This window comes from Artibeus jamaicensis, unplaced genomic scaffold (assembly GCF_021234435.1).
Source record: "Artibeus jamaicensis isolate MK-2021 breed Jamaican fruit bat unplaced genomic scaffold, CSHL_Jam_final scaffold_3307, whole genome shotgun sequence".
NCBI lineage: Eukaryota > Metazoa > Chordata > Mammalia > Chiroptera > Phyllostomidae > Artibeus > Artibeus jamaicensis.
In genome coordinates this window covers 122586-148401 of record NW_026522040.1, presented here as the reverse complement: position 1 = coordinate 148401, position 25816 = coordinate 122586, and the positions used below count along the sequence as shown (strand labels likewise).

Below are 25816 nucleotides of genomic sequence, written 5' to 3'. Positions count from 1 at the left end.
CCTAGGAAGGAGCAACAGAATCCTAAGGCTCCTGGAGCTCCATATCCTAGCACTGTCCCTACTGCATACAGCAGACAGAATCGGTATCATATCCCCCTCAGGTCAATGGTCAGCACTCTATGCCCAGTAATTAGTTACAACAACAGGGGCCAGAGTTGCAACAGTAACAATGGCTGGCACTTCCTAAGGGCCTGCCACATGTCAGACACAGTCCTAAGTGTGCCCTTGAATGACAGCATGGAGAGGCTGACCACCTGGCCAGACACATGATGGGCCACACCACTTGCACCCATAGGAACTTCCCACTTCCTGCGCTCACACCCAGTGACTAGGGGCTAGCAGCTTAGAGTCTGTCTGTGCCAATGCCTTCTGGAAACTACTTCTGTTGATGGCTATGTTCTCCCTGAGTCATCTTAACTCATTAGCTCCTCCATATCCTAATAGTGGGAGAGGCCTCTGGCAGACAGCAGCCTTGGCAGCTTCTAGAGATGGCCTCTTCAAGGCTGGCACCCAAACAACTCAGAAAGCTGGCTGAGCTGCCTGGGCTCTACTGCCACCCTCGTGGTTCCCTCTGACAGCTGCACCCCACCCAGCTATGCTGCCATATGGGGGTGCATATTGTCAGTCTGCCATGCGGGACCACAGGCATGTGAGGGGCAGAAGCAGGTAGTCTTGGTATATTCTAAGGCTCATGTCCAATGGTGTACTTTGCAGCACACATCCACCAGCCCTAAATACATGTATGGGCACAAAGCCCCATCAGCTTGGGCTGGGCACCGTTCCTCTCACCTGTGTGCCCAGAGCACACAGATGCGCACCAGCCTGTAATTCAGTGTGCCCATCTTCCAGAGATGAAACAGACAGAGATAAATAGACCAGATTCAAAATTCTGTTTTTGTCCGATGACTGCAATAAGGCTCCTGACCCACCAGTAAGAAGACAGAGCATGTGAGCTGTTTTCTAGAATGGGTCACTTAGATTTGTCACACTCGGTCGGTCCCACTTATGACCTAGTGAGACTACAGATACTAAACAAAATAGCAAAACGACAGGGGAATCACTAGGAGTTTCTGTGTTGGAGTTAGACAGAACAATCCCAAACAAAAGGCCTTGCTGAAACCCAAGTCCAATGAAACTAATACCAATGAGCTCATTCAACTTAGCAACACTGAAAGCAGCAACGGGAAATAAGGAGGGAAGACACTGCCATCTGTGAACGAAAGCAATCCTTGCACCAATTCAAAGAAGCAGATATAATCTTCATCATTTTACAGCACCTGAGCTTTGGAAAAGCAGGGTGGGGCTAGGGTTCCATCCAGATGTATTGGTCTCCAGATCTGCCTGGTTCCTTACTCTCCACTCCTTTCACCCCCCTATCACATGGCCTCCCTGATGCAATTCATTCATTTATGCAGCAGAACTACATTTGTGAAGCTGCAAGCAATACCGGAAAACAGCTCAGAATGAAAGGCAAGTGTGACGGGGGGGTTGGCCATCTTTGCCAAACATTACCCACCATAGGAGACCATTCCCAATGGTGTGGGCCCAGACAGGACCCATGCTCACCGATAGGTTCTCCGGTGGGGAATCAGGCCTGCATTGTACCTAGGCCACTGTGAAACTTGCTTTTGCTAACACTCCCTCACCCTGAATTAAGGCAGAAAACGTTTACTGTATATCTTTAAAGTAACTTTCTAAAATCTATGCTAAACCTTCCAAGGACAAGTGTAACCAGTTCAACCACTTTTCCCTTTTCATTTGCAAATATCCTTCTTCTTTGATGTGATTAGCAACATCATCTCCTTTTTCTGTAAAAGGTAACCACCAAAAGCAAACCTGTGCATAGTAAATGAGGACCGCCACGTAATGTGCCCAGAAAAGCAATAAAAGCTTGTCAAGGCAAGGGTCAGGTCACTCTTCTCTTGAGAGAGTGGCCGTGCCATCCCTTTTCCTCCACAGGACTCGGTAGTCTGTGTGAATTTGTCATGTCTCATCTACAATGTCACGGACCCCAGGAGCCGGGGTCTGCACCAACTCACCAACCCAGGAAAAGATGAAAGCAAAACACACAAATGAAACAGTGCCCATTAGCCTACCCACACAAAAAAAGGTGACATTAGCACATTTAAAAATAGAGAAGACAGAGCTGGAAGGAGCATTTTGGAATCCAACAGTTCCTTTTTTTCTCTTATTCAACCTATGCATTCTCACTCACCTGTCTAGCTGCTCTCTTCCCTGCAGCCCTCAGCCCCTGGCACCCCGCTGTCTGTCTGCTAACTTATCCAGAAAGCCTCATACCTCTCAGCCAAAATCCTCAGTCAAGACTAATTTAAATGCACTTCTGTGTGCACATGCATCTGTGAGCCTTGTGCAGGTATCTGTACAGCCAGATAAGGTAACTCACTTTATAGAATGGCTGCGCTATTTGTTTCTTAGCTGTGCCCTAACAAAGTACTGCAAGGTGGGTAGCTCAAAGCTACAGAAATGCATTCTCCCACAGTCTGAAATCAAGGGGTCACAGGGCTGGCACTCTCCTGAGGGCTCGGAGGGAGGATCTGCCCACACCTCTCTCCTGGCTGCTGCTGAGGGCCTGCAGCCCTTGGCTTCCAGGGACACCACTCCAATCTCTGCCTCTGTCCTTACATGGCCTTCTCCCCTGTGTGTCTATTTCTGTGCATCTCCCCTCTTATAAGGATACCTGTCACATTGAATCCAGGGCCCACCCTGCTCCAACAGGACCTCACCTTAACTAATCACATCTGCAACAGCCTTACCTCTAAATGGGGCTCCATTCCGAGCTACCCAGGGGTTAGGGCCTCAGCATATGTTTCTGGGCCACACAAGTCAACCTGTATTAGCTACAGCACCGCGGGTGCCAGGAGCAGGCCCCCTGCTGTGGTGCGACACTCTTTATGCAGAAGATCGGTGGCCCTCTGCCCACTCTGTGTGACTGCACGTAGAACCATCTGCAGAGCCTGTTTCTTCTATCAGACTCCTGCCCGGGGCCACTTGCCAGAGGTTCTCATGTAGTTGCTCCAAGCTGGGACCCAGCCATTTTTTTTTTAAAGTAGTTTTATAATCAACTGCAATGCTCATCTAGAAATAAGAACCATTGAGGCTGATCTTCACAATAGTTTAAATTAGAAATGGAGGCTGATCTTCACAACAATTTAGATTAGAAAAAGGTGAAATGATAGGTCCAAAGTTCACTCAGTACACACACGGAACAGCAGCATTCAAACCCAGGTCTGTCTCACAGCAAGTCCACTTCCTTCCTACTACCTGGTTACCCATCAGTGTCAACATGCATTTATGCAGGTGTGACTAGGGCCATGTGTGTCACATATGACGTAGGCAAGTGTCTTAAGTGCAAAGCTAGGTGTGCACTGGTATGAGCTCTGTGGATTATTAGTGGAGGTGTGAGTTTCTTTGGGGACAAATATTGGATGAACATCTTCGTACACGCTATCTACAAAGCATGAGAATGATTTCTACCCACTAAATGACGAGGTTGTCACTTGCAATTCACCGTCACTCTCAGCACTGTTTGAAGTGCCTCATACAGCGTACTCAGCCCATAACACTTACAGAATAAGCGAATGAACAAATGTCTAGCCAAATCAACATCACCACAAACAAGAATGGCCCTAGCTGGAATTTTATTTAATTTTCTCCTCATCGTCACGTAGGGAAACAGTGATCTTTCTGCTCCAGTTTCATTGTTTTTGCATCCTTTCCTCCTTTTTAGACCAGAAAAAGAAAACAGTTACTAATTTGGGTACTGTCACTGATTGAAAATGACTTCAATCCCCTTAAATAACTGCTCACAGATATTCTACTAAATGTTGCCACTAGAGAGATGTAAAAGAGGAAGGATTTTAAAGGTCCCCTGGTTCAGCCCGAGGTTTGGGAACAAACTCTCCTACATCAGTCTGCATGTTCTGTGATGTCACTGGGCTGCCTTCAATGCCCTCCAGCGTCAGCCCCCAGATACCAATCCCGTGGCAGCAGGAGGTACTGCAGGACAGATTTGCAGGACAGCCCTGGTTTTAAATAGACGATTGCAATGTCCTCACAAGTCAGGGTGACAGTGTCCCCGAGGCAGGTGTGGTTGACCGTTGAAGTCACAGCAGCAGCCACTTTCACCTACAAATTGTCTTGGTTTAGACAATATACAGGGTCTGGCAGAAGTGAGGCCTGCTGGAGTGTGGTTGGTAGGGTAATAACATAGGTGTGATCATTGACAGTTTTAATTTGAACATTTCACGTAAAATGTCACAGGGTGTGCTTGCTTGAGTGTGGTATTGTTATGGTACAAAATTACATGCCCATGATTTTATAATAAAAGATTTTGTTATAAAAAAGGGTCGTTCCTAGTGCCGGGCCCTGTGTCAGATGGCCATGCTTCACAGATATTTGCAACAAGCACTCCAAGTGTTGGTTCAGGAAACATTGACATGCACTCCCATCTGCCCTCGGGTACTCATGCCCACCTCACAAAGGCCTCCTTGCTTACAACACTTGGGCCCCCCTGCGTGGGCTCATGTTCCTCTCCTCGTCTGAAATGCTCGCCTTCCTCAACTCCACTTACGTAAACCTTACCCACCTTTCAGAACTGTGCTCAGTCCCCATTTCCATGCAGCCGCCTCTGTCTACTCAGCCCACACCGACTTCTCCCTTCTCTTAACTTCTCCAGTGACATCTGCTTTGCTAAACCAGTGCAAGGAGTGAACTGCACTCGTCAGTGATGGGTTCACCCCTCCAAGCGTTCCGCCTGCACTTTGTGTAGAAGCCTGCAGGTAGCACCTGCTTGAGTTAATTTGGTTCCTATTTCAGGTCAGCTTTCTTCAAAGTTGGCTCATTAGAAGAAATGAGAATATAACGATTTATTTATGAGTGCATTTTTCTTGCAAAGATGTTCAATTCTAAGAAAACTGCACTAGAGCACTCAAACCCGAGGCTTTATTGCAAGAGCCCTCCTTGCCTACCTTCTTACCCAAAGCAGATGTGTACCCCCCAGCATGCCTCCTAAACACACACCCCCCCACACACACACACACACGCACGCAGTGCCAAAACGTCCATCCAAATGATTTGTAGAGAGGCGCTTCGAGCCCATCTCTCCAGGCACATTGCTCCCTTGCTGGGCAGCTCTAGTTGTTAAAGTTCTTTCTCATAATACAGTACTTCACAAAGGTAAGTTTGTGGACCATCTGCAGCATAATTACTTGAGCTGTTTGTTAAAATTACAGATTTTCAAGTCCAACTCCAGGCAGAGTGAATCAGCATTTGGAGCAAGGACAGAAACTATAACCTACACCGTTCGCAGGGTCCCCGGATGACGTCTGTTTCACCAAATGTTAGATCTACTCTCAGAGTCCGTGGATTCTACAGCCTGGAGAACTTAGTGCTACCTTCCTAACAACGAAGGTCAAGGCACGTATTCCCTTTTCTTCGTGGCAGCCCTCAAACACTGGGAGAGGTCCACACTCTCCCTCTCCCCTGATTAATGCTTGCTTGCAGCCCGGGGTATTTAACACTGCCTTCTGCAAAGTTCCCTACCCGGAACCCACGTGAGCACACCCCTCTGCATCTTCTCCTGCTCTCCCAGGTCCCTCTCAAGACAGGGTGTCCCAAGAGGCAGACACAGATAGATTTTTACTGCTTTGCTACACACCACCCATTTTGTGCTGTGTGGCAATTTACATCCCGGTAGCTAACGATGAGAGTGCCCATGGTGGCCTAAACCAAGGAGCAATATCACTATTTTGTAAATCCTTGCTCATTTAATAGGCATGTGATCTTGACTCTTCATAGTTGTTTTAATTTGGGTGACTTTCTGTATATTTGTCACATATATATTGGCCCGTGGTAGTTCCTTCATGAATTGTCTGCTCCTATCTTTGATTTCCCTTTTAATTCCTTATGTCAGTCACTACGCGCCAAATAAGCCCCTTTAACGCATTATCTCAGTACATCTTCCCAACAACATTCCCCGCACTGTACAGGTAAAGGAACTGAGCCTCCAGGAACTCCTGAGGAGGAAATAGTCAGGCCTTCAGCTTCCTCACTGATTTATTCCTTCATTTAATCAACACTGTTTAGAGGTAAGCTCTTCCTCTTCAAGACACTTTATAATGTGAGTTAATTGAGTCAAGCCTCTGGGAGGAAGTTTTGAGAAAGGTTCAACAGAACATCTGGAATTTTCATAACTCTGTTACCTCCTTACATCTACCCAAAATTTCCTTCACTCTCCTTGCTGCTTTTCCCAGCCTAGCGGGAACAGTGATCAAGTTATACTCAGTGGGTAGCAATGCCAGTTACTGATACAAGATTCAAGGAGGATGTGTGTATAGGCTCATGGATTTGCCAGAGTGATAACATGTGGCTGACTCTGTAAGAGCACATGAAATCATCAAAGGCAGGAATCTCAAAATAAGATACAACTCCATAACAAATTACAAGCTATCAGCTGGCAGCAATATCAGTAGATAATATTTTAAAAGTATATGGACAAATAAGACTGGCTTTCACTTTTTCCATTTTATGTTATTAAGATGGATGTTTATGCAATTTACTAAGATAAGAATGCTAATTCATTATTTGTAGGATTTTAGTCCAAGTAGCTGAGCTTCTCTTGGTTTCAGTTCATTCGATCGAACTCTGTGCAATTATATTTTCATTAAAATAGATATGTATAAAGTTCAAGTGATATTTAAATCAATTAAATGTACAACCAGATTAAAAGAAATGCAGACAATTAAGTACAGATCTGAGTTGGAAACAAGATTAAAAATCATTTAACCCTACTCCGTTTTTCAACCGAGAAGGAAGAGAATGTCCAGAGGTTAAGAGTTCTGAATGTCACACACTGAGCCGTGACACTGACATTGAAACCCAGGTTCCTGACTTTAAATCAAGAGCCTGTACAGCTACAGCTGGGCCTGTCCATGACCTTTAACTATCCCTAGCTTCACTCAGACAAACCCTGGACCTCCAAAGCTCTCATGAAGTTTCCCCGAATAAAACCTATCAACGAGGCATGGAAACAGCTAATGTCATTTTAAAGGTCGTGGTTCCCAGCTTTGAGATTCCAGACAGCCTAATAAAAGTCCTTGGGGGCTATATTCTTTCACAAACTTTGACGGAAGCTCAATTTCTTCCTTATTAGTTATTAATAGAAATGTATCCACTGGTAATTCCAAGGCCACGAATCTTTCTTTCATATAAGGAACAAACAGGGAAAAATGTATTATTGCAATTATGACACACATTTCCCAAGCAGGAACATTTGTTTATTTTTTACTATTCCAATTTCTGATTACTCTGTTTTTCAGACTATTAATTTTAAGCTACACAAAAATCTTAAGTTCACTTTTTCAACAGTAAAATTTTAATTCCTTACAACTTACTGACCATGTTCTCTTCGTGGAATATAAAGAAAATTAAACACTGAAATAAATTGGCCTAAATAGAGACATAGAATATATTTTAAAAATCAAAGGGTACTCCAATGTGGTTGACTGTTGATTGTTTATATGGTTTCTAGCATTTGACCCTCCAGAACTTAGCCTAAATTATTTGCTCACCTACTCCCACCACCCCACAAGTGTTTCCACCCATCCCCACCTTCACCTACCAGCCACGCCCACCACCACATATACGCCCTACAGAGGAGTCACCCCTCCACCAGAGACCCTTCCTCCACACACACCCCTGCCCACCACACAGACACGCCCTACATAGGCAGGTGTTGCCTCATGCTCCTTCTCCCTCTCTCCCACCCAATGCATGAACGGAAACCAACTCTGGGTGTCATCGTAAGCTAGCATGTTAATACCCAGGTTTGGCATGTGTAGTCAAGCCCTACCACCATTCCCATTGACCCCTTGGAAGCCATGTTAACTTGATACACTCTCTCTGTCAATTGCCTCACAAGGCACAAGTTCTTTCAAACCTCTCCTTGGAAATTCAGGCTCGGTGGCCCCCGCTGTATCCAGATTCCATGTGAAGGCCTCCCTCCCGGAAGGGCTGAGCCCAGAGGCATAGGGAGCACACTCACTGCAAATCGGACTTGGCAGTTCTCCTCGCCCAGGTAGCACAGGTCCCCCGAGACGTTGGTCTCCAGCCACAGGTGCTCTCCGTTCACGGCGTTCTCCTGGAAGGAAGAGACCAACCTGACTTCAGTTTTCTTTGCAGGTGTGGAGGGGGAGGCTCTCAGATTTTGTTTTGGGATGTAAGAAAGTTACTGAACCCAAGGACTTTAAACACTTCTCACTTCACCCCTGAAAATACAACTGGTATTGGTCCTACCAAAAGTCCAGAAATGGGAAAAGGTGTTTGGGAGAACTTTGAACCAATAACTAAAGTAGCCTCTTGGTCTATAGATGCTCCATGGACATGGTAATCTTTGAAACATATATTTAAACAAATAAGAATAAAACCCTCAAATCATTAACTGTAAGGCCTTATTTCTCCAGGCCAAATCTACACTGCAGATTCTGTGCCAATTGAAACAAACTCTATTCAAAGTTGCCTTTGCTGAGCAAATTAGCTAAGAAGGAGGATGGTAGTATTAAAGTACTTTAAGTATACACTGTTTGAAAACACATCTATACCAGTAATGGGTAAATTATACTTCTAAGCAAGAGGTCTCTTGGAACTCAGTTTTAAAGTTTAAAGTCACTTCGTACCCAAATTTCTACAAATTCAAACATTCTGCCAGTTCAGTAGGGCCCTCACCCAATCAGCTCTACATTTTTCAAATGTAAGGTTTTCCCTGGTCCTAAAAATATTTAAATACTCCTGGTGGCAAACAGAGAAGAGCAATAGGTTTGGAATCTAAGTTTTCACATAGTGATGGATGAGGACAATATTTGTAAAAGTAACTTTAAAAAAGCATGTCTTTGCTGGGTTTCCTAAAAACACTGATCTGCACCATTTAAAATATTCTACTACTGAAAATTTATCATCCAACTTGAATGTCTAACTATTCATAGAATAAAATCTCTTTTTATCCTTTCATTCTTTCATTCATTCGATAACCATTCATTCCCCCTCACTGACGCCAGGCACTGGGTTAGTGGGGTAACCCACAGAGTGAAATCTACTGGAGAATGTGGAAACTCAACACACGAGCACAGCAGCACATACTAGGGGAGTCTAAACACAGCAAAAATCCTACCAACTCTTTCAGAGACTGATGTATAAAAGGTTGCAGTGGGGAAGTGGTTGAAAACCATTGGCCACACCAATGCAGACCGGCCAGAAGTTAAGTCCTTGCTAGGGCAGGCAAGGCAGGTGCAAGCAGGCAAGCCCAGGGCGTCGGCCTTACCAGTGCATCACGCCCTCGCTGGGCTGCCAGGCATCATCCCGGGCCAGGGGCTGTGTCCCCTGCACACCGCATCCCACCTTGCTAACATACCCATTCAGGTTCTGACACAGCGGGACTTGTGAGCTAGCCTCACTCTTGAGTGGGGATCTGATTAGAAACACAGCTCATCCTGAGAGAAGAGGGATGAAGGAAGGGAAACATGGAAGCTTTCTGCCACAGCAGCCCTAGCACATTGGTCCTCCAGTTTGACTGCTCATGGCAATGACCTGGGGATTTTTAAAGAATTCTTGGGCACCGTTCATAGGGAGTTTATTTTAACTAATCTGAGGTATCAGGAGTTTTCAAAGTTCTGGAGGTGACTCTATGTCTCAGTCCCATTAATCCAGTTAACCCTACCCCATCTCTTCAAGCTTAGACAATAGATTCATGAACTTGTCTTGGACTGATCTATTAGACTTGCTACCTCTCTGCCCTTGGACAGTCAGCAGGGAAGAAGGTGAGAGGGGAGGAGAGATTAGAAGGAAGGAGACATGAAATCTCAGATACACAGCAGGCAAACTCAAAGTTAGCAAGGTAGATCCTGGGGATAGGAGAAAGAAAACAAACTCACACATGCCTCCAAAGAAGCAATATTCACTATATCACAACATTTATACATTTACCTAGTAATCTCACTTTTAGAAATGTACCCTAAGAAAATAATCCTAAGGGAAGAAAAACCTACATACATTATCCCCTACATCTTTGTAGCTGAGACAGCTAGCCATTCACTAACATCATTTTTCTTTTCTTCCTGAAGATACAACTGGACCGTATTACCCAGGCTCCCTTCCAATGTGACCAAATTCTAACCAACAGAACACAAGCTCACGCTGTTTTCAGCCTTGGTCCATTCAAACCATCCACATGTACTCCTTCATGCTCTCTTCCCATACTGGATACCTGAAGAGTCAACTTCTGGGGTGGCTTTAGAAGCCTCCTCATGAAAATGTAGAGCAACTGTCTGCTGGGTCACTGAACAACAATGGAACGGGGCCAACCCCCTGCCAGCCAACCTGGGACAACCTGGCCCATTACACAAGACATAAACTTCTGTGTTCAGCCATTACATGCCTGCGTGTTTATTAATTCCAACCCAGTCTACCCCAACTAATACAGGCCTCTTCTCTGTGCTCATATTTTCTGTCTGGATTTTTTTTTTTTAGTATCTACACCTACCACCAAGTGGCTTACCACACACTGAGCAGCATGTTGAATCTCAGAGGCCCAGTTTCTTCTGCTCTGAACCCTGACATGCTGACATTCTCTCTGATATTTTGCACTGCAGTATAAACTAAAACTTCCCTGAAGACATAGCTATGATTAGGCTCCTTTATTGCTCAGAATGCTTAAACGGTTTCCTCTTCTTCATAAAATGGAAGCCAAGGTTCAGTGCCCATTCTAGACCTTCTCTTAATGGTGTCAACCTGTCCAGCCTTGACTCTCCTTGTTCATCTTCACACATGGAACCCTCTTGTCACCCTTCTCTGAATGGAGCCATACTTCCCCTTTGTGTGCCATGCTTTTTGTTTATCCCATTCCCCACCTAGGAATCTCTTTCTCTCTTTTCTGCACATCCATCTTGAAATGCCATCTTTAATAGTGTACAGTTCAGAGTACCTATCCATGCCAAACCCCAAAAAAATGCAGCTCTCCCATCTCTAAATGAAGATAACATTTCTCCTGCATGTGTGAGTGGTGAGACAGGTCTCTACAGATATACCTAAGAATATCTGTCTTATTTTTAGTCTGTTCCTTCGAGTCCAAAAACCTTCCTCCCACTGTGATTTACTCAAATGATTTATTATGACTTACCACATTCTCTGCCTCATATAATCTACCTAAGAATCCACCTATGTATCTAGAAAAATAGATGGGAGGGTATGATTCCTTGTCCTCAAGTTCTACAAAGTCCTAGGAAGAGTTATAGGTAAAAGATAGAAGTTGGGGGGGGGGGGCTCGTTACAGATGAGTAACACTCACAGATAGAGAAAGGCACTGACTGCAGTAGCCAATGATTTACACAAAATCATGATATTTACTTGTAAAAATGTTTGAAAACAATAAGAAAATTGTAAATACATATCCTAAGTAAATGTCCCCACAAACTCAGGAAGGAAAAATGTCTACCCTAAAAATCTTCACAAAACAATAGGTAGGACCTGTTCTGAATTGTGTGGCCTGTGCTGTCCTGCAAGGGGCTACTGGGCACCATGAATGTGGGTGGCGCTGGAGAAGTTCTGTCCGTGTAGAAGTCACAGCAGGTGCTGAAGACTGTGTGTGAAAAAAGAATGTGAACCATCCCGCTGATCACTTTTATATTGGTTGATTGCATGTCAAACTGGTGATACTTTGGATGTATTTGGTGAAACAAAATAGAGGGCTAACATCCAATTTACCAATTTCCACTTTTTTTTAATGTGGCTACCAGAAAATTTAGAATTATTTTACACCTGGTATACATTTGTTGAGCTAATAACTTGCCCATGGGTGGAAGATCAGGTCTAGATATTTCTCATGGACCTGTGAAGCTGTAGGGTTCTACAGTTACCCTCAGCAGCCAGTGTGATTGCATTTAAAGTTCTCACAATTTGGGGCAACAAAGGACTGGAAAGAGGACATAAAATCTCGAGAGACCTTTCCCACTGTTAACATGGCTGACCAGGTTCAAGGCCTGCCCTGATTTACAGCTGGTGCATGCCCCATGCTCTCAGCAATCTGATCTCTTGATTAACCTCACACTGTTTTTGAAATGGAGATGGGAGGGGGATAAAACACGGGAGTCACTATTGATGACGACACTCAAACCCGAAGGTAAAAATGCCGAGGCCTAAAGTTGCTAAAGAAGGCACAGGACTGCTAGGACTTGTCATTTGAAAAAAAGACTAAAATGAGAACGCACACGCACCTGCACACACACCTGCCTCCTCCCGGCTTTTCATTCAAGGTTTCTAAAGATAAGATGACCTAGTTTCCTAACCCACTTTAAAGCAATCCCACATGAAGGTTTTGTTTCCCTAATTTTGTCCCCGAACCCAACAGCCAGGCAGTGCACTGTGTTACGTGTTGACCTGCCTAGGAGAAATGCCTATGTCTTAGCGTCATCAACTACAGGAAAGGAAAGGTGGTTTGGCTTTTGGATCTGGCTTTGTTTGTGCTGAGCCTCTGTTTTCCTTAGCCCTGGGGACTGGAGAAAGTTTTCCAATGAGGTAAGAAAAAAATGAAGTCAAGGGTGCTAAGTTTAAACCAACATGCCCTTTAAGAAAAACCTTGGTGGTTTTTCCACCATCATTTTGAGAGTTGTTTCAGGCAGTACCATGGGCAAAAACAAATGATGAAACAGTGGAGAGAGAATAAGACCCACCTCCCATCTTCTCTGCTATAAGGTTAAAAACAGGGAAGAAACCTTTAAGTCCAGGTGAAGCCTCTGTCACAAGAGAGGCATGTGACCTCTGAGAGAAGGCACAGTGTTATCTACACAACAGACACCCTTCTAAATAGGCTAACTTGCTCTGTGCTGGAAACTTGGACTCCAGCCCAGGAGACGAGAATATTTTTTCCCTCTTGAGCATTACTCCCTTTCTAGCAAATTAGCTTGTTTTCCCCCAAACTGGCTTGGCTTGGCCGGGTGTCAGTGGGAGCAGCCGCTGCAGGCTGCCCCCAGGAAGGTGAGGAGAGGATGCCATTGGGAGGAATGAAAAGATCAAACCACAGTGTGTGTTTTAAGACTTAACACAATGCACTGCGTTAGGAAGGAAATTTAAAGAGTTACTTGGAATTAAAACAGCATAAATCCACTTATGTTTAAGGCAGGCTTTGGACTCCTGACTACCACCCTTTTTAGGAAGGGGGGATTATCCAGGTGCCCATGGACTTCCAGGGGGTGACTTGGCTCAGTGTACAGAAAGACTGTAATCAATCAGTCCTCTGACATCAGTAACCAGCCAGTCACGAGGCCTATGACACTGTGCTTTCCACTGGGAAAAAGACAGAACGAGCAGAAAATACTGTCCCTCCCTTCCAGGAGCCTGAGATCTAAGGACCTAGAATAAGAAAATCTACTAAAAACACTAAGTTGGCTCTAAATTTTGTAAGACAGTGCATGGTAGGTAGAGGTATTTGTGACATCTAAGCAAAAGGGGAATAAATAGAATCAGTTTGATTGAAAAGATGAGACTAGTCTGGCAGACAGCAAGAGAGGAAATAACTTCCACATTGGGTAGGGCCAACTGTCTACTACTGTCGAGAGAAATGCAGGCACCAGACAGAAGACCGAGCTGGCTACTCCCCGTGCATCCAGGCGAAGGGTTCGAACCCTGACATGCATGCAGGGAAAGGCCTGTGTGTGGGCTGTAAGGGTGAACATTGGCCAAGAGTCACCAAGGAAACAAAACTGGGTGAGGCAGAGGATTCTGTAGGTCACAACAAGCCATCTGAGCACATCAAAGCAGAAGAGAAGCTTTGGACTTTGAGGAACAGAGTAAAAGTAAGAGAGAGAATACATGACAGAGTAGGAAAATGAAAATGGAATACTTGGAGGAAACACGTCTTAAGTTCAGGTACTCAAAGTGTAAGAACTGACTCCCATAATAGTGCACTGCTCACTGAAATGCCCCAGCAGTTCAAGTTCACTGATTCGGTGTTCACCTGGGTCTCAGGCCCCACCAGCCAGCCACTCCTCAAATCCCCTTGCAAAAAGATATTTAGGAAATAACTGTGCCCTTCCTAAAGACTTCAGCACATACACTAAAGCCAGAACAGGGCCCTTTGGGGGTTCCACAATAAGTAGAAACTTGGGGAGTGAGATTGTAAGTCCAGGTTCACCCTGATTTGCCTTGCAACTTCAGAGGCACCATGAACAGCTCTGTATCTGTTGTCCCACTGGTGAAATGAGGAGAGGAGAGGTGATGTAGGTTGGGGCGGTCACAGTGCTATAGGCCTTTGAGATGACCCTTATCTCCCAAATCAAATGGTAATGGAGCAAAGAGAATTTCAACCCGAGAGGCAGGAGAGGTGGGATGGGGGACAAGGGGACGTTCATCAGCCCTGCTCCGCCCCAGTCCTGCTAAAAGCATAACTTGGCCCTGTGGGGGCCTTTCATCCTCACCAACAGCAAGAAATTGGAGGTCCTCTTTATTTTACTTATTTTTTAAATCCTTGCCATCCTCCTCCTCATTAGGAAGACTCTTAAGACACTCCAAGTCAAATTAATGCTTAATAAACAGCAGTGAATAAGTAAAGACTGACCACTTTAATACATTTAATCCCAAAGAATGGGCTGACAGGGGAAGACAAACAGTCATGCTCTTTTTTTATAAGGGTACAGGCAACAGGGTGGGGTATGGGAATGGCAGAGACAGGTCAAGCCAGAAAACTAGCCTTACACTTTGCACAGAAAAAAAAATCCTGGTTTACCTGCTTAAATAGATGTGCAAACTAAAGTGACATAAATGAAATGGGTGAAAAGCACTCTCACTAGGAACAGCCAAAAATGTTGAAGGAAGGGCAAGTCTTAGCAAAACAATATACAGTGGGGTAAAGGCAGTCTCTTCCATTAATGGTGTCAGAACACTGATTAGAAAAATGCAAAAAAAGTGACACTGGACTACTCTCTTATACCACATGCAAAAATAAACTCAAAATGGACTAAAGAGCTAAATGTAAGACCTACAACCATAAAATTCCTAGAAGACATAGGCACTAAACTCTTGGACATAGTTCTTTGTAACATTTTTTGGATATGTCTTCCTGGGCAAGGGCACTGAAAACAAATATAAACAAATGGGACTGCATCAAACTAAAAGGGTTCTACACAGTGGAGGAAACCATCAGCAAGATGAAAATTCAACCCACTGAACGCTAGAAGAGATTTGCAAATGATATATCCATTAACCAAAATATATAAGGAACTCATCCAACTCAACATCAGAAAGTCCCCACCATGTTTTTAAGAATCTGTTTCTTCCTCTCTTCTGAGAAAAATGTTTTGCATTATTGTAGTAAAAATTGTAGGCTTGGTCACAGTTTGGCTTCTGTTTGCTAACAGCAATATTAGCCCACAATTTTTTTTTTCAGGTCACAGCTTAAAACTCTTCCCACAGCATCTAATACGCCTTCGGATCAGACAAGACTTCTGCTTTTTCCTCCATTGTTAAAATTCCCAAAGCGTTTCCTGCCACCATGATAATTCCCCAGGCCACATGACGGGGTGCCCACAACCAAAGGAGAGGAGGAAGTAAAGAACCATTACACATGAATCCAGCCTTAGTTCCTATTAGCTCTTCCTTTACAGTATACCGCAGCCTCCCACCACCAGCCCCGAATACCATTTTAATGAAATGTTAGACCACATATCTCTCAGCGGAATCAGAAGATAATACATACTAGCCAAGATTTGGCTCAAGCAGGACACTTCTTTGTAAAAGCATTTCTAATAGCCATTTCCAACATCAAACAGGGACGGAGGGTCCTTCCTCACACTCCAGTGACACTCTCTGTGCTCCTCTGGTCTAGGTGTCACTGCCCTGCATTTGACCTGCTGGTTTCTCCTCTGCCCACTGCATCTAAGCTTCTTAGAGACAGAAACGTCTCCCTCACCTTAGAATTCCAAGATACCAACACAGGTTCTAGGACAAGGCAAGTACTCCAATGTGTGATGAATTAATAAATTCTTCAATTATTTTATTTATAAATAAGTAAGCCTGCAGGCCGCACAGTTTGCAAAGAACTTTCACATTTGCTGCCACGTTTGATCCTAACAACACTCATGAAGTCCCTTCAGGAGAAGCCACAGCTGTCCCAATCACAGATGAGAACACAGAGCAGAACACCAGGAGCAGAAAAAGGGTTTAATGAATGTTTCTGTCTAAATAATTTAAACTCTCATAAAATCTTGTATCTTGAATAGAGGATTGTTTGAAACATGGTGAATACTAAACTAACTTATTTGGGTCCCCAATATATAATATACATTTATATATATATTTATATATATATATATATATACATTTATTTATATATATATATATATATTTAATCCTTACCCAAGGATATTTTTATTAATTTGACAAAGAGAGAGAGAGAGAGAGGAACATCAGTGTGAGAGAGAAACATCAATCAGTGTGCATCCTGATCAGGGTTTTAGATCCACAACCTAGGTCTGCACCCTAACAAGGAATCAAACCTGCAACCTTTGGTGTATGGGGACAACACTCCAACCAACTGACCCATAGGGCCAGTATTGAGTCCCTGACTTACAACACGCACTTACACTCATCAATGGTCCGTGCATGTCCTTCTTTGATTTTATTTATCCATTTGTTTATACATGTAATTCTTTTTAAATTATGTAATCACTGATGTAAATATATCTTATACTCTGTTGTGATTTAAGAGTTTATTAAATAGCTGTCCAGGAGAGGAACAGTCTTCCTGAACAACGATTCAATGTGCTCAGGTGGTATCTGAACTCTCTCAACACTGCGGTAAAACAAAAATGTTAATAAGTGCATGCTTGAGAGAGAAATATTGTAACATAAAAAATTAAATCATAGCGTTTGTACTAAAAATAAATGTAATTTAATTTTAAAACCCCTCTCTTTTCCCCTACCCTGCCGTGCTCTTTCTTACAGGAAAAAAGAAAATGAATTTCCTCTCTGTTAACTACAAAAGCTAAACAAATTCATCATTAAGACCAGACAGGCAGACTTTCAGAGCAGCCTCTTCTCTCCACGCTGTTCCTCACATTCCTTCAGAAAGGGACAAAACCCTTACAGTCCACAGTTAGAGATGTCTTCCACCAAGAACTTGACTGACTGATGACTTTCAATAAATGTGTCCTAATTGACTCAAGAATTTCTGTCTTCAATATTCAACTCCAGTTGATAGCTTTTGTGGGGGTCTTTTGGTTAAAATGTTAAAATCAGTAAAGATACCCACTCCCACTAAGACAAAACCTATCTACCTTTAGGTGAGGGGAGGAAGAATAAGAGGCAGGAGGACATGAAGTGCCTGGGATGTGAAGTGAGGTCATCCTCTATTAAGAAAAAAGAAAAAAAAAGGAAAGAAGGAAGGAAGGAGGGAGGGAAGGGAAGGGAAGCCAAGGGGAGGGAAGGGAAGAACCAAAAAGGCAGAGGTAGCTTGAGCTGCAGAAATCAAATTTCAATTCCAAAATGCTGCTAAGGATAAGTTCAACTCATCATTGGCTAGGAGGGGGCAGGGGAGCATTTCCACAGTGGTACTTTTATCTCATGGCTGCTCCCCCAGGCAGTAGTATTCCAAACGATTCATGAGGATTTTATTTGAGTCTTCAACACATCTGACTTCATATAAAGGAGTTATGTTCCTGGGAGTCTACAACTGGCTTAGCTGTGTGAAGATTGGCCAGTGAACAACAAGGAGAATACTAAGTCCCTACAACCAAGATTTCTCTACCCAGCAAGGCTATCATTCAAAATGGAAGAAGAAATAAAGAACTTCCCAGAAAAGAAAAAGCTAAAGGAGTTCACCACCAAATGAATATTACAAGAAATGTTAAAGGGTCTTCTCTGAAAAGGAAACAAAAAGATAAAAAATATGAACAATAACATGGCAATAAATACTATCTATCAACAACTGAAACTAAAAAACAAAATAAACAAGCAGAATAGAAACCAACTGATAGATACAGAGAACGTTTTGACAGTTGCCAAATGAGAATTGGGAGAACAGGTGAAAAAGATGAAGGGATTAAGTAGTACAAATTGGTTGTTACAGAATAGTCATGGGGATGTACAGTACAGCATCATTAATGTAGTCAGTAATATTCTAATAACTATGCATGGTGTCAGATGGGTACCCTATTTATTGGGATGATCACTTAGAAAGTTATACAGTGTCTAATGACTGGGTTATAATGACCTGACAATAATATAATATTATAAATCAACTGTAATTAAAAAATAAAAGCTATTTAAAAATGAATTCATAAAAAAATAAAAATAAAAGTCATTAAGTCTTGCTTGTAGCTATGGGAACCCTAAGAAAGACACAGACACACATGCAGTTGAGTTATGATTAAACAAGAAAGCTGACACCTACGCTCCAGTCCAGAGTCGCTCTGGGCTCCTTCGCTGGACCATTTGCCACAGGAAGGCCGAGGGGAGGAGCAGGAGCCAGATGCTGCAGGCCTGCCCGGGAGATTGCTTTCCTGCAGCAAGAAGAAAAAAATACAAAGAAAAACCAACATCAGAGGGTAATACCGAGCTAAAAATTTCCTGTGGGGTAGAAATGATGCGTGAGTTAGTCTCCCGCATGTGCCAACCTTCAAAAATGTATTGAAATATGTCTCTTCAAAGGTCAAGGTGAAGGTAGAAGGTGCTAGATCTCAAAGACAGGGCAGATGTGGGAGTCACGTTGGGGAAATATTGCTTGAGGACCAGAAATTAAAAATGTAAGCCCCTGTTTAGGGTAGAGGAAAGAATGCGGGTCTCTTTGCAAAAAAAGGCCTAGGGCTGGGGCAGTCACAATACATGGACAAGTTTATAGCTGCCAGAGAGTAAAAGCAAAAAAAGCAGATGCATGAGATCTTCTACTAAAATTCCTCCATGTCTCATCAATGTGTTGTCCAAGTTGATCACAGCTCCAAGTTCACTCTGGCTCCTCTCAAGAACATCCTCCCTTTACCCTGCAGAAGACTTTTACAGAGAGCTCGAGGTTCTAAATGGGAGAAGACTGGTTTTTATCTGCCAAGGAATAGCAAACACTAAAAGATTGATACCTTACCAAGGTCCATGGCAAGAAAAATCTAGAACGTGTTGTTTGGATTTTAGGTTTGTCGAGTGGAACATAACAGGATTCAGGAGAGAAAGGTGGGAAAGGTCAAGAAAGTCAGCCCTGATCTTGGTCTGCAAAGACAAGAAATAAGGGGAGCCCCTTTAGCAAGCAAATGTGATTATTGCTAAGAAAAGAGATGGGAGGGGAGATAACAAAATGGGGAGAAAGAGAACAGCAAGATGATGGAATCAGGAATCACCCAGGGAGACCTTGTAGTATCATCATGAATAATACAAGTCAGTTTCTGAACATCTCCATCAAAAATGTCAGACAAGGGTCTCGCGCTTTAATAGAAGTGCTGCTCTGTAATTAAGTAAGTGGCTCCTGGAAGAGCCAGGAGTGCTCCCTCTGCAAAAGTGCCCACACTGCTGTGAGAATTTCCTGAACCTGAATCAGCTGAGTCCTGACTGGTTTCAGGGTGAGGGCCAGGTATCTGCATTTGCATGCATGGATTCCTTCTGTAAGCTAACATTTTCAAATGTCTCTATGGGACCATGGAAGAATTTTAATCTACCATGGAGCTGGAGGATATCAAATGCAGACTCTCACACATGTGCCCTCAGGAAAACAAAGCTTAAGAACTGAGAGACTTATTTCCTATAAATGACTGATGTACAGAAGTTAGAAACTTATCCCTGGACCAATGATCATCTGCCAGAAATCTCTCCCCATCCTCCAGCCAATGAATTTGCTGCTCGGACTCTGGCTGGACTCCAGACTCTGCACTCTTTGCCCATAAAGCAGCTCACCCCCCAAAATCGACAAACTCACCTGTAGCTTGCTACAGTTTGTGTGTCCCTAACGGCAATCCTCCTGCTATTTCTGGTAATTCAATGTTGCGTCAGCTTACCTCTTAATTTAGGTTGACAGGGAGGGGGCTAGGGGATCCCTAAACACCCAGGCCTGTCAAGGGGGAGCCCTGAAGGAAAGCACCAGCAACTTCATTCTGCACATTATCATTAGCTCTCTGAAGCCTGTCTTGCAGAACATGAACATCGCTGTGACATTTGCCACCTGACACTGGACCTCCAGCCATACCAGCTCCCTGGAGAGGCCCAGATCCTCAGACCCCTTCACCCATCTCACCACACAGAGAATCGAGGCTACACACAGCACAATGGGAAAAGAAAGGCGGTGATGCCAGACAGGTGGTGAATCCCATCTACTGGGCCATGGAAGGAAAAGGAACTTGCTCAGGTAAGGAGAGGAGCATGACAAGAACCTAAAGGCTTTGTTGGGCTCTGGAAGACAATGAGCTCTCCGTACTGTCCACTGAGCCCTGCAGACTTCACCCAGAATGGAATCTGTAAAGTTGAGGGAGAGGAACAACAGCCCCACAACCTGAAGAAAGTCTGAGTAAAAATCCAGAAAAGAACCCAGGATTGTGCAGTCACTGAGCAATGACCGATTATGTCTGAGAGCTTAGCAAGTGTCCAGCCCTTTATAAATGTGTGTGTGTGTGTACATATATATATGTACACACATACATACTCTTACATTCCTCTACAGCAAGTCCCAGAAATAGAGGCTAGGTCTTCAGCAGTCAGAAGTGACCACATCACACTTGCCCGTAGCCTACTTTCAGACTCTCCCACCAGGCAGTAGGCAATGAACTTGCTTTATATAAGCCCCCAGGGAGTCATCACAAGTATGTAGGCCTTTAATGAAGGCAGTCTGAGGACACAATACTCTCTTTCCTCACTTTGACCGAAGCATATAATTAACAACATCAATTTTGGCCCCTCACTCCAAAGTATGTTGTTTTATTGAGCAATAAGAAAAAAGTACTAGAAGAGTCTTATATGGTGATTTATACCCCAGGTGTTTTTCACCCACTTGAGTTCAGGGAACTTCTTTAGCATTTTTCTTGAAGACTTTTGTCCAGCTCTGGAGGCGTCTGAACAGTGATTCTGAGCCACGGTCTTCATCACCAAAAAACAAGATCTCTGTAGAGTTGGAACCTATGGGTTTCACCTTTGACTCCTGAACTGTCACCACAACCTACTGTCACAGTAGAAACCACAGGACAAATTACTTTAACTCCTGAGATGCTGTAGATTCTGACCACTGAAACCTGACTCCTATTCCTGATTAGGACCACCAGTGGGGGTGCATTGCTCAAATAATCAAATGAGGACACAAGGAATGTACACATCTCTCCAGGGGCCATGTGGCTCCAAGGTGAGAGGCATTCAAACATTCAATGCTGGCCAAGCTCTGCAATGAAAATACAGTCACATCACGATCCTTCCAGCTTGTGAATAGAAATGATTATGTAAAGGCTTTTATGGATTATTTACTCCTCATTGTGGATGTAAGTTTAAGGGTGATTTTCTGTAACATTAATAGAAGAAAACTGTATACTACACATATAAACACCAAGTAAGGGGGAAATAAGCAAGAAACATCAAAGTGGCTTCTAGTTTGTGAGGGTTCATGGGCCTCACAAAAGGGTTTTACATAAGAAGGCAAATAAAAGAAATATCTATGAGGTGGAGGTGGAAGGTAATTTCTGATTATAGCTTTCCATTTTTCTAAATAACCATGAGAGAAAATCATTTTTTCCAAGAGTTCACATATGCATACATATTTTCTTTCAAAATAAAAAAGTCATTTCATCATTTCTTGGACCTTAAATAGAATTAGTATAAGTTGCTTTTCAACTTGGATTCATCTTGGTCGACCAGATGACATTTAAGAGTCTGGTAGAATTTCTTGTGTGATGGGGTACAGGGATTTTATGTTTCAATTTGATCCAATAAAAAGACAATCAGTGGTGTTTCAATTTCTCATTTGTTTCTCCTGCTACAAATCCTCTCAAACCCACAGTCAGTAAAATTGTGAAATGCCAATGATTCTTTCTATTAATTTTACAGCATTTTGTCGGAGACAACAATAATGACAAAAGAGTGTTCGAAATGGAGAAACTGCCAGGAAAGACCTCTAACATATTTCAAGTGCAAAAGCCACCATACATTTTAAATAGCATTCTATTATGTCCCTCGCTTCCTTCAATAAGACTATAAACTCCTAAAGGACAGGGCTCAATTCATCCACTAATCTTATTACATCCTAGCCCAGGGGCAGACACAGCATATATTCAGTAAATGCTTTCTGGGTTAATGAATGAACTTGACCAAGAAGGGAAGCAAAACAGCCTCATGATTAGATCAGTGGTTGAGAAATCTGATTAGAATGATCTGAATTATATCCCAGGCCTTACGTTTTGTTGATATTCTTTCCTGAGAGGGCCAGAACTCCTTCAAAGCAGCTCTTGAAAGATAAGGGCAAATAGAGATAGAATTCAGTGTTCAGAAGCCAAAGACAGCTTGGTGGTGAGCATTGAAATGGAAGCCTACTTCTACAACAGTTGCACAGGGCATAGAATAGTAGTGTTAATGTTTTTATGATGTATTTATTGAAAGAAACATGAAGCATATATTCATAAAAATATTTTAAAATTTATGGGAAAACATGTGAATAAGTGGTTATTTAGCCAAGATCCCTCTAATTATGCATTTTGCAGAATATCTCAAATCACCCTGGTTCTTCTCTTCTTTCAGTTCTACACACTCAATCCACCTGCATCAGGCCAACCCCACCTGCCAGCGATTCTACCCGTGAGTGGAGAATGAGGAGCCCACTGCTGTGAGGAGAGCACCAGAGAATCAGGAGGCCCCGTTAGCTAGGAAATCTCCTAAAACAAGCAACCAACACATTAGACTTTGGTGAACTCATCTTCTTGTTCTAGAGAGGAAACTAGCTACCTAAAAAAGTTACTCTGTAGGTTGATTTCATTCCCCAAGGGCCTCAAGAGAGACCTTAATCACTGTGTGTGTTGGTGCCCCCTCCCATACTATATTGGTACTAACTTGGCTTTTATTAAAAGCAGCCCACAGTGCTCCTTGGTTGATCTAGACAAGCCACTTACAATGTTAAAAATAGTCCACACAATAAAAAAAATTATACCAAGTCCCCCACAAATTCCAAATAATCCCACCAGAGATTCATGCAGTGATTACTTGAGCCCAAATCCTAACTCCTACTCCATATGAACTCAAAGCGCTTTTTGATGATTTGAACGTACATATACTGAAATTCCGAAGAATGCAATTACTATTGAAACAAAGGTTGTGTTTCATTTCCTAAGGATTGTAAGCCATTCAGAGAATTGCCTTTGCTACTGAGTCTTCAACATGATCAGTATGCCTGTATAATTCTATTTTGTAGCTGCGACTTCCACAGTGATTCTCCAACAGTGGCCTCAGCCGCAGTCTGTGGTGGGGGCCTGACAGCCAGTCCGTGTGAAGCCTTCCAGGTGTCGCTAACGGTATCCTAGGCTGAGAAGCACTGTTCCACACAGATGTGCAACAGCTGATCACTTTATCATGCCTGCTAACGTAACCAAGCCCTGGCATTTCCACATTGAAATAATACTCCTTCACTGAACAATGTATTACTGAATGTCTCTTTTATACCAAGCACTGTTCTAGATATATAAGATATGTGAATGCATAAAAGAGACATAAATCACTTGATGTCTTTGTGAAGCTTCCATTCTCGAAGAAAATACATTTTTGCCAGTGCTGAATTACTTTACATATCTTACATATTCTTCACAACAATAAGGTTGGTACTTTTTATTATCCTCTAGTTTATATTTTATTATTTGAAAATAATAGCCTGTGAACCTCAGCTTGTTGCAGTGTTGTCTTGTACACCAAAAGGTTGCAGATTTGATTCCTGGCCAGGGCACACACCTGGGTTGTGGGTTCAGTCCCTGGTCAGAGAACCTACAGGAGGCAACCAATCAAGGCTTCTTTCTCCTATCAATGCTTTTTTTCTCTTTCTCTCTCCCCCTCTTCCTGTCTCTGAAAACCAATGTAAAAACGTTGTTGGGTGAGAATAAAAAAAAAAAAGAAAAGAATAGCAAAGAATAGTTAAGCTACATGTCCAAGATCACACAGATCAGAAGTCCCAGTGAGCTTTGAATCCAGACCTCTAACTTCAGATGGCACACACTTAACCATTACACAATACCACACTTTCCCGAAACGCTAACAGCACACACATACACAACAAAAGAGACATGTAGTACAATCAGCCTCTTACTATCCTAATCTTCTAATTGCCTCAATTACAAATGTCAATTATGAAAAGAGAGAGGCCAGTTTGGGAGGTGCGAGAGTGCTCGGATTAAGAACAGACCTTACCTTACCAAGCAACAGCTATGTTCAGGTTGCTGGACCTCTCTTAGCCTTAGCTTTCTTCTTTGTAAAATCAGAAGACTATTACCCAATTCAGAGAGTCGCTGAGATGGTTTCTTTGAAATGTGCGCACAGTGCTTGGCACCCAGTAAGCACAGTCACTGCTCTCATTATTCTCACTATTCTCGGACACACACCAGTGGCCCCGGCAGCACCTAGGCAAAGCTGGGTCTATGGTAAATCTCTGGATAAATATGTGCTTATTTGATGGCTCTCAAGTATTACAAGTTCCCTGGACACATCTGCTCACTAAGTAAACATTTAACAAGTTCCACTGCGGGCCAGGCAGTTCGGAGGGGTTATTCAAATAGAAGAGTCTTCTTCTAGCCATGGTAATAATTCTGTGGTTGCCAAAGGAATCTTTTCTTCTCTCCCAACTTGCTTACCTGCCTCATGCAAAATTAAAATGCACCACACTTGCCCCTCAGACAAATTTACCATCATATTTTTTAAAATGCAACATATTATTAAAAATGCCATGGGAATGATTGCATTATATGATTAAAAATGAAGGAAATACTGAGAAGGCATGTTCTGGTTTGTTCGTTTCATCTGTAAAACATACTGGCTGCTAAAAGCCCCTGAGAACTTGTGGACCCGTGTGTGGCACACAATTTATTTCCCAAACCTCATCCTTCACAACCACATTCATAAAGCAATGCTGGTTTGGGCTTGGTGTGGGATGTGATAGTAAACCTTATTTTAAAACAAGATGCGATTTTTTAACTGGAGTTCTCTCAGGTGTTAACTGCATTCTCCTCCTTGAGGTTTCCCTTCAGGGAAGAGCTATCATACTGTCATGGGCTGAACTGCATGCCTCACCACCACCACCAAGATTCTCATGTTCAAGTTCGAATGGCAGACAGGGTCTTTACAGAGGTAATCTCGTCACCATGAGATTCTTAGGGTGAGGGCCCTAATCTGGAATGACTGGTGTCCTCATACAAAGGGGAGATCAGAAAGCAGAGACATGCCCAGGGAGCACATGATGTGAACATGAAGACGGAGATAAGACCGATGTGTCTACAAGCCAAGGAACACAAAAGATGGCCCCTGAACCTCCAAAAGTTCGGGGAGAACCCCAGGACAGACTCATCCCCACAGCCCCCAGAAGGAACCAATCTACAGGAACTGATCTCAAACTCCCAGCCTGCAGAACAGTGAGACAGTTCATTTCTGTCATTTAAGCCCCACAGTGTGTGGTCCTCAGCTACAGAAGCCCTAGAAAATGCACACACTTCAGACTGGATCCAATGCCTGGATTTAGTATGGCAGCTTTGGCTAACTTTAAAATGTTGACTTCTCTTTCCCAGTTGTTCCCATGAGCCTCTGGGTCCTTTCCAACCATAATGCTCCCCTTCAG

The 25816-nt window shown here is 43.2% G+C and overlaps 1 protein-coding gene across 1 annotated transcript in view; it reads right to left on the bottom strand.

Annotated features, from left to right (window-relative positions):
- The window catches only part of DGKI (diacylglycerol kinase iota), a 309526-nt gene that overhangs the window by 240215 nt on the left and 43495 nt on the right, over positions 1-25816 (bottom strand). Inside the window, exons 2-3 of the mRNA XM_053657112.1 lie at positions 18452-18560; positions 8063-8158 (exon numbers count right to left, since the gene is read on the bottom strand). Coding sequence (XP_053513087.1) covers positions 8063-8158; positions 18452-18560 — 205 coding nt within the window. The remainder of the gene's footprint in view (positions 1-8062; positions 8159-18451; positions 18561-25816) is intronic.